Below are 16,123 nucleotides of genomic sequence, written 5' to 3' on the forward strand. Positions count from 1 at the left end.
GTTGTTTGTGTTTCTGCTTATCTTCTTGCATTTGAATGATTAATTTCTTACGTTTAATTGGATTTATTGAATTTATTTATGTTTATGTTTATATCTGTGATATACTTATGTATGCCTTGTACTCGGCTAGAATATAGTAGAGAATAAAATTATTATTCATTCATTCATTCATCGTAGATGCATCCAAACCACATAAGACCATATTTGGCCCAAAAACACATTAAATTACCTGTCAAATGACACCCCACACGACCATATACGGCTCCCGTAACTGGAGAAATTTTTGTAAGAAAATTGCAACTTTTCGGTTTTTGCTCACCTTTGACTAGCCACACAAACTTCGAAGAATTTTTGAAAGTGGTTTTGGCTTCTAGTGTCGAATACCTTTCTAGGCACATATAAAAAAGCCCACTGGAAAATGCGTCCGATTTCGGTAGGCTGTTTTTCAAAAGAACTCCTCTATAGCAAAAGTACATCCAGGTCAGGGTCGGACTGCCTATCGAAAAGCGCTTCGAAAATTTGTAGAAGGCTCTTCGGTCATACAAAAAAAAATGGCCGGACCAGAGCCAGGCCATTGTGGCCATTGTTTCGTTTGTACCCTCTAGAGTAGATGCTGATTCTTTTTTTTTTAACCATTATAAAAATCCACATCAAAATATTCGATTCGTAAATTTTAAGCATCTTTAGTGAACAAATTGTTACGGCATACGAGAACCGTATGATTTCTTTTTGCAACAATTTAACCGAATTTCTTCATTATTCTCAAAGTTACTTATATTTTGTATAAGACCGTAATTTTTCGTGCAGGCAAAATAAATCACTACAAAGCATGTTCATAGATCATTTTTCCGCCACACCAAATAACCATAAAAAATGTAATTTTATTGAAATTTTCGTAAGCATAAATTTGAATTTATTGTAATGACGGGTGTGAGCGCGAAACATTGTTACAAATAAGAGTATATACAGAATATCTTCCCGAAAAAAAGGCTCAGCGAAAACGTATCGCTCCAGTTATATATGACTCGGTTCCCATATGCTGGCACAATAATGGAATAGGATTTTCCCGAACATTTTCTTTCAATAAATTTATATATTTTCGACAAACAGAAATTTGAATGTCTTTATTATTTGTCTGAATGGATTTTCATTTTCGTGTGTCTAACTGTGAACGGGAATTCTGCCAATATTTCAGTATCAGAAGCCTTAGTTCCCGGGATATAATATGCGTATAGTGTAAGACTGACTTCGTGCACTCTACATGTTCCTGATGGTTTCTGATGGTGGGTGAGAAGAGAAGTAAAAAAAAATTGCTGAAAAATAAATAAAATTCTTGTCGGCTGTGTAAGTTGTGTGTGGTATAAAGGAAGTGGAGAGTATAAGAAAAATGGCATTTGTCTGTGGGGGGTAGTTACATTGCAACCTTTTTTTGTATATTTTTTTCCCCGTTATCTAAGGCGGTATAAAATACTTTACGAATGGAATTAATTTATTGACATGTAAAAGGCGAGCGAATTGACTTGTTTACGAGTGATATTGCGGTTAGGCGTGGCAGCAATGGCTGGAATAGACGGTTTTCGATTTTTATTTATTTTAGTTTTTTCATTGCCAAAATGAAGAGTGTTTGTTTTCGTGAATTACCAAAAGGCTTTCTGTCTGATAGCATGTTTGAAGCCATAATATTTAACATTCAAAATTTATCTGAATCGCAAAAAAAATGTTATCGAATGGAGATGGGCGGCAGAGTGTAGGCATTGAAATATATATTTTGTTTAAATATTGTAAGCAAATTCTAAAGACAAAAAGAATGTGAACCTAGAGATGGCAAGTATATCATGCAATTATCGAATCTACTACTTCTATATGTGTATGTGTGGTATGATTAACATTATGCATCAGCTCGTCAAAATAAACATTTGGACACAGATGCATAATATTTATTACTTCATTAGCCGATACATAAATTTTGCGATATTGAGTCTGAATCAGCCAGAGTTGTTTTGTTGTCGTTATCTAAAAATTTGATTAAAAATCTCTATTCTTTCATTGAAGTTCACAGTATGTGAACAGAACCTATGTGAAATGAAAATGGAACATTTACCGAGCCCCAAGTCTATCTGTGTCATCTCTCTGTCCTTCATAATACCTGATGGTTTGCGTGTGTTCCCATAAATAATGAGTTTTATGGATGTGTTTTATAACAAATAAAACCGAATGTGGTTTATTTGACGAAAACAAAGAAGTTCGAAAATAAAATGTAAATTGACCAACCAAATGATATAGTTATCATTATCACTTATCAACAGTAAAACAAACAACAGAAATAATTGATCAATTATTTCCCCCCGGCTCACCATTCACACCATTCGACATAGAACACTTATTATTCGTTTTATGCATGGCCATTTCGGTTTTAATTTTGTTGATTGACATAAATAGTTCGAAATGGATACACAACACACATCGGGTGTAATATTTAGTACACACAAACAGATCGAAATCGAATATTATTCATTTTCCATATTTTTCCATTTTCGTTGATTGTTCGGAATAGTTTCTGATCGCCTCACTATTATTCTCGGTGCAATTGGACAGTATGAAGACGACTATTATTTTATCGTAATTGTAGCAGCAACAGTTGTTTTGTTAGTAAAGTAAGTGTTTTGTGTTATACGCGTATTTTTTTCGTTTATTTATTTTCGTTTGTATGTTGACACATAAAACTATATAATATGGCCGTTGGTATGTTTATGCAATATATTTACAGAGGATATAAATAAAAATAAAACTTGTGAATAGAGTCCGTTTTCATATCATTTCGAATTTATGAAAGGATAATGGAGTGGAATGGGAACTGTTTACGATCGAAAATAAATTTACTGTGAAACGCGCGATTCCAGATTTTATGGTATCAATTCAATTAGTAATTAGATTTTATGTACTTCATAATTGTAATAAAAAATATTTTATTCGACCCTACCCAGTATTCCGATCATTGCTTCGACTACGAACGAATATGTCCTTCGACAATCGCTCTTTATACTTAATATGAAAGGTCTTCTTCCTACAGCATCATCATTAATTGTACCAAATTTAATGCTTCATGGCGAACGACCTGCCACAATTTCCACATCTACCTTGAACAACCATAAGAATGGTTTTATATCGGAAATTATCTCAAAAATATCTATCCCAAAGCATATGCTTAGAAATGTGAAGTCGTAATCGCCACATCGTGCTCCAATTATACCTCCTCAACAAAGGTAGCAAAATTATTGTGATTACGAAGTTCTCATGAATTTTCCAAAATTTAATTGAGATACAAATGGAGATATGGCTAATTCTGGTTCCAACAATATAAATCGCATACCATCGCCGTAGTAATGCCGAAATATTATTGCTATCCGCAAGGTATGCGCATTTTGAAAATATTTCGTTTAATTGGTCAAAAAATTAGGAATTTGGAAAAGCAAATCACTAAAATGTTTTTGTTACAACAGCGGTATGTTTGTCAAACATTAATTGTAGATCAGTGCAGTACAAACATTTTTCAAATCTCTCCGTCCAGTACATATATTCTTCTCGGAAATGATAGCGAAGGCAGCTATGAAAGTCGTTTTTGCTTAGAAGAATTATTTTTCTGTAATTGCCAGCAACAACAAAAATTGGAGCAAAATAACTTATTTTCGGGAGAATATTTTTCCCGATTTTTCCTAAAAATGTTCGAATTTTGCCAAACTTTTTTTTTATGTTGAAAAATTGAGGAAAACATTCCCCATAATTCCCCTATAATAGTCCATGTTTCTTACTTCTAATTAAACCTGTCTTTCACCCGTTGATCATGCAAAAGATTGATGTGGAACAGATACAACTGTAATGCAGAACGTTAACATCAGAGAAAATTTAATTGAGATTATTTTAGCATCAAATTGACGTGATGTTCTCGGTTTTACGCATTGAAATAATTTACAATTTGCATATCAAAACATACACAAAATCAACAGACAATCAAAATAAAACAAGAAATGGATATCCAATGCACGCTCATGTATATATAAATAAATGGTAACTTTCCGGACCGATGACAGGGCCGAGACCCCCGCATTAGCATAAATTCAATTCATAGAACAACAAAATTAAATCTTATTCCTTCTGCGAAATAATTCTTTATTCATTCTGCATCAATATTCCAGTTATAAAATTATAATGAAGCCGAAAATTTGTTACGATTTTGTTATATTGTTTATTGCTGTATTCAAGTCAGAGAGAGAATATAACCAGAAGAAAAACACCACGAAGACAAAAGGCTTTCGCCGACTTGATTATCATATCCATCGAATAAAATGGCAACAGAATTTTCATATTTCTGTTCCAGAATTTATGCTGTTTCAAAGTGACAGGGAGGAGTTGTGTGAAATATTTTTCGAGTTTGAGCAAGTTTTTGTTATCGTTAACAGAACCCCTCCGCATTTCGACAAACAAGTGTAGTTGCCATATAGAATATAGGCAACAATAACTTGGGTGGAAGCGCCAGCTATAATTTATAATTTGTAAGTAATTAATAAAGCAACGCGAAAATAATTTATTATTATTTCATTCCCTACACCCCCCCGTTTTATGATTACTTTGAAATAATAGACTTCCGTTAGCAACACATGTGTTGTCACATTGGAATTATTATATAGCATGGCCTAACGAACTATGTCAAATTTGTAAAGTTATTTTTTATTGAGACGCGAGATTTATTGAAGTAATATTTCGAAAACGTGTGTGTATGTTGCTCTGGGTTGAAAGATATGAAAAGTTATGTGTTTAATATAACGATGATAAAACGGGCGCTATACGTGAAAGCGTCGCCTCACATTAATAATCTTTCAGTACATTTCTATATCGACTCTGTTACTCTACATTTCATGTCAACAGACCTAAATTATTTGCAAGGAAAAATGCACTTTTTTGAATTACACAAATACGATTAATTGACTGGTTGGTTAATGAGTGTAGACCAGCAACGATGATTTACGAAACTAAATTGACTCTTATGTTTCTAACATGTCGTAATTATTCAAAAAATTAAATATTTTAGTCACTTTACGTAACTTCAAACGGCAAAATAAATAGGACATTCGATATTTTTAACGTTGTGAATTGGCAATGGACTGTTAGAATATCTATAGATCATCGTCAAGAAACGGTACTTTCAGACGTAACCTCACTTAAGTTTCGTTAAATGTTTCGTTCATTCATTCATTTGTATGAAATTTTTTGGGATGACAGATGGCACTTCCTAACTTCCATCGGATTTTTCGATGGATCTGGGTTGTTTTCGATATAAGTGAGGTGTTCCGAGGTTGGTTCCTGAATTTTGGGATGAGAGATGATTCCTCTGGCACTTCCTAACTTCCATCGGATTTTTCAATGGATTTGGGTTATTTTCGATATAAGTGAGGTGTTCCGAGGTTGGTTCCAGAATTTTGGGATGAGAGATGATTCCTCTGGCACTTCCCAACTTCAATCGGATTTTTCAATGGATTTGGGTTATTTTCGATATAAGTGAGGTGTTCGGAGGTTGGTTCCTAAATTTTGGGATGAGAGTTGATTCCTCTGGCACTTCCCAACTTCCATCGGATTTGGGTTATTTTCGATATAAGTGAGGTGTAAATAGCCTCAATACGAACAACACACACTCTACGGATAATAGCGGCAGAGTCGAAATTTTGCTTGATTTTTGCAGGTGGTTCCAGGTGGTTCCGGGTGGTACCTGTAGTCCAATCGAAAAGTGATGTATGGAAGGTACACCTTATTTTTGATAATGTACAAGTCGTCCATACATCATTTTGTCCAAAAACTTCAAATTTAGCCGATATAATTTTGGGTCATTTTGACTCTGCCGCTATTATCCGTAGTGTGTGCTGTTCGTATTGAGGCTATTTAGTGAGGTGTTCCGAGGTTGGTTCCTAAATTTTGGGATGAGAGACGATTCCTCTGGCACTTCATAACTTCCATCGGATTTTTCGATGGATTTGAGCTGTTGTCGACATGAGATGCTTACAAAACTAGTACCCATAAACTTCCAAAAGAACTGATATCCGCCAAAAAACCCTAAAGGGTGAAAGTGTGACGGAAGTCCCTGTTTCTACTTACAAAATAACTGATATCGCTGAGGGTGACGCTTTCTGAGGCGAATGTTTTATCAAAAAAAAATTGACCCAAAAAATTTAAGAAAGAAAATTTTAGAAACAATTGCGTCACCTGTGGCAGATGATTTAGGACATATTTTTCCCTGTGTTAACTATTTTCCTAACATTAGTTTCCTCAACATCTGCCACTTGTGACGCAATTTTTTCTAAAATTTTCTTTCTTAAATTTTTTGGGTCAATTTTTTGTTGATAAGACTTTCGCCTCAGAAAGCGTCACCCTCAGCGATATCAGTTATTTTGTAAGTAGAAACTAGGACTTGCGTCACAATTTCACCCTTTAGGGTTTTTTGGCGGATTAAATATACAGCGGAACTGAGCGAATCTTCTCTTTGCATCGATCTATTGAGTCCCAGGTGCCGATTCTCATGAATTTAAGAATTCATAACTTGACAGCTGTCACCTTAAAAGTTTCGAATCATTGACCACTCTTAGCATTAAGCAGACAATTGTCAAGATACTAATTCTTAAATGTATGAGAACTGGCGCCCAGTGCCTGAATACTAGTAAATTTGGCAGTAATTTCACATTTTATGGGAACCGATCATCTCGGAAAATATAATTTGGAACCATTTCCCCAGCCCTAAAATGCAGTGATTTTCTTACATTTTTTCATATTTTCCCATTTTGTGAGACATTATGGAAAATGTAGGACAATTTAAGAAACATTTTTCCAAAAACAGTTCCAGCTAAAACTTCAATGCCAACGTGAAGGCAACATTTTCCATTGTGGATCTTGTCTTGGCGATAATAACATCGAAAATCGCTTGTCAGGCCAAAAATGTATTCCAACAATTTTACCGTCTGCTGTGGTAATTATTTTTCAGTAAAGTCCTCTTCATGACAATAAATACTTACACAAAAATGAAGTAAGCGATTTTTCTTTAGTGTCGAATTTTCCAGTCACACTAAATATTCATATTTTCTTATTAAGTGATAAATCCAGTCAAGTTTAAATTGTTTTTCATCTTTTCGTTTTTTATACTTTCCATGAACACTTATGGAAATTTCCGCAGATAAAGTTAGTTTTTATACGAAAAGTTTTCAATTTATCAACAGAAAAATTCTATTTATATCTACATATCTACGTAAATATATGTGAACAACGAGCATATATCCCGAAAACCCAACGGAAAATGCCAGACTGCAAAGTTATGAATTAGAAAGCACAAGTGAAACTTCATTCAACGGTGTAGTATATCTAACTATGCACTACACTACACACATACACATCCAATATTCTTACAACACTACTTTGACATGGCGTTGTTCACTTATTTTCCAAATCACATGATTTATTTTCCGAGAAAGATTTTTCAATAGATGAAAATAACTAAAAGAAGAACCGAAAAAAAAGAAACTTTCTCTGCTTTGTAAAGTTTTTAGATGGAATTTATTGGTGACAAATTGTGATGGGATGGACTCTCGAGAGTCAGTTTATACGGAGAATTTTCTCCATTTTTTTTGGCAAAAAAAAGAAACTTTTAATGAATTGGCAGTTTGGATGGTAAATGCCGGATCATTTATACATTTTTATATGCGAACTCGTTTGGTTTGTATTTCACATTCATCAGTACTGGTATAAATGGACATTGAAGTGGATTACTTTGTGGGTAAGTTTTGAACTACGGTTTTTATTATCGAAAGACAATTTATTGTCCCCAGCACTTGTTTTATTGGTACACATCTTTGTAACATTAGAGGTAAATCGTTTATATAGCTTTATGCGCAATATAGCATTGATAGATTTTGTATGCAGTTTCGCACGGAGTAGAGCCCAATCTCAGTTTGCAAGTGTTAACCAACGCTTCAGCTTTGTTCCTATCCGCATTAATCGATAGCTTTTCTATAGCAACTTCGTCCAGAAACTCACCTTCGGCATTCATAAATCCTGACTCCTCGAAAAAGCATTTAGCAAAGCACTGGTAAGCGGTCAAATTGAAATTTTAGTATTTTTTCAGCCTAATCCTATTCACAATTCTCACCTCGATATTTGTGTCTGTGACGGAGAAGTCACCCATCAAAACTTTCATCACATCGTCCCGGCTTACACCAATTTTCGCCGTGCACTTCTCAACGTGCACTAAAGCTTTCTTCTTTTGTTCATCGGTGATTGCCTTCCGATTGCATATAAATCATTAAATTTCATCGAGAAAAAGAACACCTTAAGATTAACTTACTGTACAAACAGTCACGATAGCAGCTATCACAATAATGATTCGTAATGACTTGGCCATTTTTACACCGATTCCGTTGTATTAACAAAGAATTACCTCACCGAAATGATTTCTGGTGGAGAAGAGCAACTGCAATTTATACAGAAAACGAAAAGATAATTATGATGTATATGCATCGTTTAGCAGGTACGGTATTAGGTACGGCAATTACGTTTTCTTTTAGATTTTCTTAATTGATTTATCTGCATATTGTTGTTATACTTGTCTAATTTGTTTATGTGGAATAAATGACATTCATTCTGTAATTGACATTGGTGATTTGCTGCCATTGTCACGGTCATTATCGCGAACGAAAATAGGTTTACTTCTGTGAAATTTGAGATAATTTGTTTGTTTTTTTCGAAAAACCAATTGAGGAAATTGTAAAATTTGTGTACAACATTGGCAAAATTGTAGTTTCAACAATAGAAATACGCATTGAAGGTCTCACGACAGCTACGGTCCTTCAAACAATATATATATATGAAAAACAAACGGTTAAGTTTTTATTACTCATCGCATTCGTGTTTTCGTTTTAAAAAATCTTTCGATGGATTTAAGCTTTTTTTGTATTCCACTGATATATTCCACTTTTCCAATAATCTAAACGAATCTCTGAAGCCATCAAAAGCACACAACGATACGGTGTCTGACCTTTCAAGCCTTACAAGAATTCCTTTAAAAATAAGCCCTGACCACTGTACGATAAAGAAACATTTGGACTTTAAGAATACTGTAATTCTCGTTGTCCAGGCGCGTTTTTGAAATTTACAAGGCTAGAGAACTGTAACCAATTTTTGAGGAAACATTCGAAAGAAGCTCTTTGACGAATGCATTGTTTTCGCGCTTTACTTTATCATCACTGCTATATTTTTAAACTGAAAACAACGCACTTCAAGCAAAACTGGTCCTCTAAATAGGGTACTGAAACTTGTACTTTTTACACTGTAAAAAGAGTGGGGATAAAATTTCATACAAAAAGTACTCTATTTGGCAGGTTGCTAGGAATTTCGCGCCGCATCATTCACAATAATTGATAAAATGACACATTTTGTATAAGGAAAATGTCACTTTGTGGTTTATTGTGAATGACACGGCGCGAAATTCCTCAACACCACTTGGCAGCTGTCAAATAGCACTTTTGCTTGAAGTGCGTTGCTTTGCTAAAAACCATCTGTTTAAAATCCGAATATAGATTAACAAAAATAGATGAGTTTGTAACGTCACTAATACATGCATTAACAATAAGTACAAACCGCTTTCGATAGTATACATTAACAAGTTGATTAACGCGTTGCATCTTGACTTACACATCGTGAAGTCTTCCATTTTTAGATACACAGTAAACACAAATAGTTTGAATATTTTGAAATAATTAATATCCCGACTGATCGTAACTATATTTTACGTACTTCTGGTCGGTAAATGAAATTTTTTGAGTTCATTTACCGACCAGAAGCACGTAAAGCACTGTACAGCCCTTAAAGTTTTTTAGTTGTTCTGAACTTAGACGTCCCTTAAAAGATTTTTCTGAACTTATACGACCCTGAAAAAAAATTTTGTTTTCGACCCAGTGTCCTTTGACTTTGTTTTTTCGTTCGTTTTTTCATTTGTCTTTGAAGAGGTTTTCTCAAGTGCCGGAGAGATTTTCGTTCGTCGCCGGGAAGTTTTTTGTTGGTTTGCTTGATTATGGCTGCAGAGCGTAAGTTACGTTTTCTTTTTGTTGTAATGTTTCTGTTCTAAGTGATAAGAGTGTCATTAGTACCCTACCTGAAAAACCGTCGAACGCATACGGTCTCAATGATCTACACTTTTTAACGTCCTTGACGATGGCCCCTAAGAAGTTTGTTTCACTTTGTAATTCGCTTTGGAATTATAGAGAAGAACTGTGATGATCATTGAGACTAGCGGGTGGAAACGGTCGTCTTTAGAATTGTTAGGGGATAGGTTTGGGGAATGGAGGTTTGGTCAAATGATGAAGAGCAACAGCTCTGTTAAGAATTACTGAAGAATTGCCATAAGCCTATGTTAGAGTACACCATCCCTGGATTGATCAATATATCCAGGCTAAAGAACGATTTTGTAATTTTGGATAATTGGCATGTAGTGTAATGTCACCCGTATAAAAATGGTCTGTATGATTGGACCAGCTGAAAAACAGCTGCAACTGTCATCATCTCTGTCAGATATTTTTATGACATCTTTTTATTAACAACAACAACAACAAAATTTTAACAAATCCTAAGCTTTCTAAAGTCAACAGCTGCACTTGTTAACTGGGAATAGCCAAGCTTTCCCAGAAATTCACTCGTTCTCTGAATGGATCTTCAATGAGCTGCGGTTTACTGGCGATTTGAAGGTACGTAAATTTAGTGTCTGTTGCGCTCACGGGCATCCATTTGATATTAGAATAGGTCACAATTTCCGATTCACTAAACATACAATTGAAACTAAGAAGATTTTTCTTGAGCGAATGAATCACTTACTCATTTGTAGCAAATGACACCCAAAGTTTCACCATATTGGCGGACAGTTCAAAGTCTTTGTGTGTCCGCTTAATATCGTATCCGAGAATGAAATCGAACAGTAACGGTAATTCATCAGCGTGTGCGGTTCCTAAAAAATATTTATATTTTTTGTTACACTGCAGAAGACCTGAGGCTGATAAAACGGTCAAAGTATTTTGGGCCCTCGACGTAAAATTAGTCCTTGGTCAAAACTTTCATTCATTCACAAACAAATATTGACAGATGTTCTGCCTGCCCAGTAATCTGTCGTAGTAATCAGAAACATTGACTATGCAGTGACGATGCTGCGCTTATAATAGAAAACATCTCCTATACCACTATTTATCATCAGTCCAACCAAATTACGTTACACGCTTAGATTTTGAGTGTGACCTGGTTCCATACATTATCTTTGTCAGTGTGTCAGCGACACCAAAATCTCTTCGTAGAGCCACAAATATTTTGGTCATTTTGAATCTTCTTCACCCTACAGTCTTGTTGCTATACATACCCATGTGTGGAACATTTTCGTTCATTACTGTTCGTTGAAACCAACGTGAGAACATGTCGATGACAACGTTCACTATAAGTGGAAACCGTCCTTGTGACGATGCCATTATGCGTCCGAGTGAGAAATCACCTTGATGCGTGTAATAATACAGTCGAATGGGCGCGTGGCTCGAATATAACTTGGCGTGTTGATGATTCGCTACCATAAAAAACCTGTCCGAAAACAAGTTTGTGTAATTGCTCAGGAATGCTTTGGACGCAATATTCTTGGTGTTGCCGAAGTAAAATTTGCGAATTAATTTCGCTTTCTGCTCATCCTCAGGAATGTTCAGTATTTTTGATAGCCACCACGTCCATTGCTCATTGGCTTGATCCATTTTTGTTTGGTTGGCAGTTATAACTGAAATAAGTCTCGATTGATAAACATTTCCTCTGAGGACGAAAGTCTTTTATATTCAATCACCGGCTGATGTGAGCAGTCCTTCTTCAGAGTTGACACCGGCCATCATTGGCATTTTATTAAAACGTCCTTCTTTTAACAGAATGCGGGGAGATTCACTTAAAAATGCTTTATCATCTACCAGAGTTTCAATGGTCGGTACGAATAGGGTTATAGAATCTCTTAGAGGTAACTGAAAGAACAACCAAAAAATGTTACGTTTCTACGATCCTCACGGTTTATTTTACTGTTTGTTACCAGCATCTCATAATGCGCATTTACAAGCTCCACTGCATCCAACCTTTTCAGACAAGCGACCATTTCTTTGGAGTTGTCAATAGGGCAACCAAATTTAGCCGCAAATCTTTTCGATTGTTTTTCCGGGTTGGGATACAGAGCCCAGGAGTTTAGCGGGGTACCACTCTGAGCAATCGCTTTTGAAAAAAGACCTGGAAGATTTGTTTGTTTGTCTGAGACACAAAGCCAGATCAAGAATTCATCACAGCACTCTTTCATTTGTGTGCACTGTGCAAACTACACGGCAAATTGTGAAAGAGTTGCAATTATCATTTTCGAACGTTTCACCAATTCTAACCTTTCGAGCGTGGTGATAGTACATGGTAATGTACACTAGCGGCACCGGCACTTTCACCAAAAAGAGTAACACGATTAGGATCTCCGCCGAAGGATTTTATATTGGCATTGATCCACGTCAGCGCCATTAATTGATCTTTTAAGCTAGAAAAGGAGAGGAGATTGCAAGTTTTTTCATAATTTTTTCTTAACAAATATTTTACCCCATATTTCCTCTCACAACGCCGTCGCCGGTGTTTAAGAATCCTGTAGAGTAGGTATTGTGCGTGCAGTTTGTGTGGAGGTTATTTAGTTTGATTAATTTTATTCTTACCGAGGCCGGCCAATCGATAGTTTAGGGTGACTAGTATGACCTGTTCATCCATAAAATATGTAGCACCGTAAATGTTTGAGCTGCCGCTAATAAAAGCACCTTTGGAAACACAGACCGAACAATTAAATAGCGAAATTCTTTTACCTTAAAAGGACATAATCGTACCCCCATGTATAAACACCATAACAGGCAGACCGGCCTGACCAGTGATTTTTACCTATAACAGAGTTGTTTCGTTAGTAACAGTACCTTACAGAGGACAGCATTCCAATATGCAAACTTAAACCTGACATATAAATGGAAGTCATTTTTACTTAACAAACGTTTATCACAAAGAAGAAGAAAAATTTGGAAAGATAACTAGACTAGCAAAAATCAATGTCTGTTATCTGTTGCTCTTTGGAATATACGCCAATGTTGTCTGGTGACTTTGTACCTTAGGTGAAAATACATTCAGGAACAAACAGTCCTCACTTCCAGTCAATTTGTTTGACAACATTTCCAATTGAATACATTGTGAACCGTATGTTGTAGCTTGCTTGACTCCGGTCCATGCTTTCGGAGGTTCTGGAGACTAATGTTGTGAGGATAGAAACAAGTAGTGAGTAATATGATACACATCGAATTCCGTTTGTTACTTCAAAGCGTCGTTCCTCAACCGGAGGTAGAGCGTATGGTATTCCTAAGTATGCGTAGAACTCTTTTCCCGTTCGGGACAATGATATCTTTCCGACAACTTTACCAAATTCGGTTTCTACGATCGGGCTGTAGCTGACACTTTGGAATGGATTGTAAAAATAGGCCAAGATCAACGCAACCAGACCGATTATTAACGACAAATTTTTCAACATTTTCAATGGATGTTGCTCGTAAACTCAATTAAAATCGACTGAAAACAGTGTCTGACTGAATGTGTCTGTGCTATTGAACAGTAACATTTGCAGTCATTATTTTACGCAAAATGATTATGACCACACTAACATTAACCAGTAATTACACTTGCCGAGAAATGACTGGAACATCTAACTGTAGTTAACTGTAACACATTCATACATTACATTCATTTTATCAAATAACGTGTGGTCATGTCTATATACATAGCGAGTCATATCTTATCAATCGGCTGTTTTTGTATGTACTTTAACATAGTATATGCCACTCCGTTTATAGTATTCATTATACTCTGACCTCATAGTTAGGTCTGAATTTAGATTCAAAAACATGTGGTATGTACAATCAGACGGCATGGTTTTGTTAGTGTAAGTGGAAGTCAATCAAGTATAGTACAGAATTAACGTAAAATTAAGAGAAGAAGTGTGTAGTAGAATGGTTTAGTTGATTCAGCCGTTCAGGTCTCACAGCTGTAAGTCTTCCAACGTTTTTACCTCCCAGAATTTTAATCTGACAATATTTTGGACGAAATCAGTTTGAATCTCTGAGAATTTAATTGAGTTGAATTTAGTGGAACCGGAGCGATTTGTTCTTGGAATAGAGTCGTGGTGAATATGGTGAAGATGCGAATAATTCTTTAAAAAAAAAAAGTTACTAAGGGTAGCACTTGCAGATACTTCTTGTCCTATAATATTTGAAATGACAGAAAAAATGGTTTCGTGAACATTTGGAATTAGTTTGGAAGCTTGGCTCAGTAGTTTTGCTTCTCTTGGTCGGACAATACAAGTGACCTCATGTCTACGAAACGAAAATGCAATACAACCATTAAACAAAAGACGACTAACTTTTCAAATTTACCAGGCTATATTTGCATTTAGCGCCAGACCGAAACATAATATTTGCAAATTAACCCAGTGTATAACAACGCCTTTCTTCTCTTAATTTGTTTCAGTAGATACGGATATAATTAGAAAAGGTCGGAATAGTGCTTGGGACCTATGAAAATCCATAGTCTATATCCATCTTATGTGAAAAAACGAAATTTTGCATTTTTATATGGAAGAACCAGGATTTCTAAATTCGATATCTCGGCCAATTGAAGCTGCAGTAACGTGTGATAGCTCTTTGAACTCGTATGGATGCCTCAATTCCGAATATCCAAGTCATTAGAGCCAAGGGAGAGAAGTCAAAAAGTTGCTGTATACATGCTCCGCCGTCCTCAAAAAAAAAATTGTAAACTTTTTTGGTAGTCACTTGCGTCACGCTAATAGGGTGGGCTGATAGGGCGGAAAGACAGGAAAAAATCAAACAGAAAAACAAAGTAATTTTCCAACAACAAAATTTTACACTTTTATTGCGGTAAAAAAGACTGCTCTCAGCCGGTAAAAAATAGAACTTTTGAAAATTTGTGGTACATCGAAAAAGGTAGCAAAAAACCTACGTCAACATGTTTCGTTTGTGTTTTTTTTCTTAAGCACTTTCGGTCCAAACGGTCCCGATGCTCCGACAATTCTGAATCCCTTTCTATCTGCATAATTATGTACGTTAACCACTTCTCTCTGCGTCATAAATCTGAAGACGCCTGCCAGCTTTTGCAGGAGGAAGGCGTGATGGGGAACTAATGCGCCGGTGCAATCGGGTGCATTCCCTGTGTAAGTAACTTGCATCGCTCGTCGTACCAGTCCTTTCACTTTGTCAGCCGTTGGTCTGCCACGACAGTATATAAATGTCGGATAGACACTGTTGCAGATCATCTTATGCCCCGCAACTTTACAATCTCGTACGCAACGGCATCCTTGAGTTTGTCCAATGAATTTCGGTTTGTTGATGCCATGATTGGCATTATAGCTGCTCTTGTTAGAATAGTTGACGATGTCAATGTTTGTGGTAAAGCCAACCGTCGATCTAGTGTGGATTCCTTCTTTTTTGTACGGTACAACGACTATCTGTGACACGTTCTTAGCATCACCATTGTATCGTACGAATTGTACTTCGTTGCCAACGGCTTCCAACAACCGAGAATGTTTGCGTCCAAACACCAATCCATGGGGGATGTACTGTGCTGAGCCCAAGTCCTCATCGTCTGATTCGTTGAACGAATCATAGTAAAAATTGTGATCGAATTCCCCAATGTAGAATGACGCTGTATCTTCTTCTTCAGCCAGTTCGCACCACTGCTGAACCTCCTCGTCCCATCCATTCTCGCCGTCATCACTCGAATCGCGAAGGTCTCCATGTCCCTCATCGAGCAGGTCAGGTGCACTTTCCATTGCGGTGTCATCACCGTCATCGTTCAAATTAGGACGAGATGAGGCGGGTCCCTCATCTCGCAAATCCAATGATGACACCGCAATTTCTGCTACACCATCACAGCTCAAATCAGAACATGGAGACACGTCATGTTGTGAATCCGATGAGGATGTGGAATTCCAACGGTTCAGGGCATTACGTCGGAA

At 36.3% G+C, this 16,123-nt stretch overlaps 2 protein-coding genes across 2 annotated transcripts; both read right to left on the bottom strand.

The window, feature by feature from the left end:
• Positions 1–7,828: 7,828 nt before the first annotated feature.
• On the bottom strand, positions 7,829–8,533 carry LOC119083195 (general odorant-binding protein 56a-like). Its single transcript, XM_037192857.1, has 3 exons — positions 8,378–8,533; positions 8,183–8,314; positions 7,829–8,119 (listed from the first exon to the last, which is right to left on the bottom strand). The coding sequence occupies exons 1-3, from the start codon at positions 8,432–8,434 to the stop codon at positions 7,910–7,912; spliced, it is 399 nt and encodes a 132-aa protein (XP_037048752.1). The 5' UTR covers positions 8,435–8,533; the 3' UTR covers positions 7,829–7,909.
• A 2,079-nt stretch (positions 8,534–10,612) lies between these two features.
• On the bottom strand, positions 10,613–13,742 carry LOC119083194 (venom carboxylesterase-6-like). The gene is made up of 11 exons (XM_037192856.1): positions 13,415–13,742; positions 13,212–13,350; positions 12,942–12,986; positions 12,777–12,875; positions 12,667–12,709; positions 12,465–12,607; positions 12,128–12,318; positions 11,894–12,062; positions 11,432–11,830; positions 10,900–11,029; positions 10,613–10,845 (listed from the first exon to the last, which is right to left on the bottom strand). Exons 1-11 carry the CDS (start codon positions 13,625–13,627, stop codon positions 10,686–10,688), a joined length of 1,731 nt encoding a protein of 576 aa, XP_037048751.1. The 5' UTR covers positions 13,628–13,742; the 3' UTR covers positions 10,613–10,685.
• Positions 13,743–16,123: the final 2,381 nt, after the last annotated feature.

The sequence above is a fragment of the Bradysia coprophila genome, unplaced genomic scaffold, assembly GCF_014529535.1.
Source record: "Bradysia coprophila strain Holo2 unplaced genomic scaffold, BU_Bcop_v1 contig_561, whole genome shotgun sequence".
Classification (NCBI taxonomy): domain Eukaryota; kingdom Metazoa; phylum Arthropoda; class Insecta; order Diptera; family Sciaridae; genus Bradysia; species Bradysia coprophila.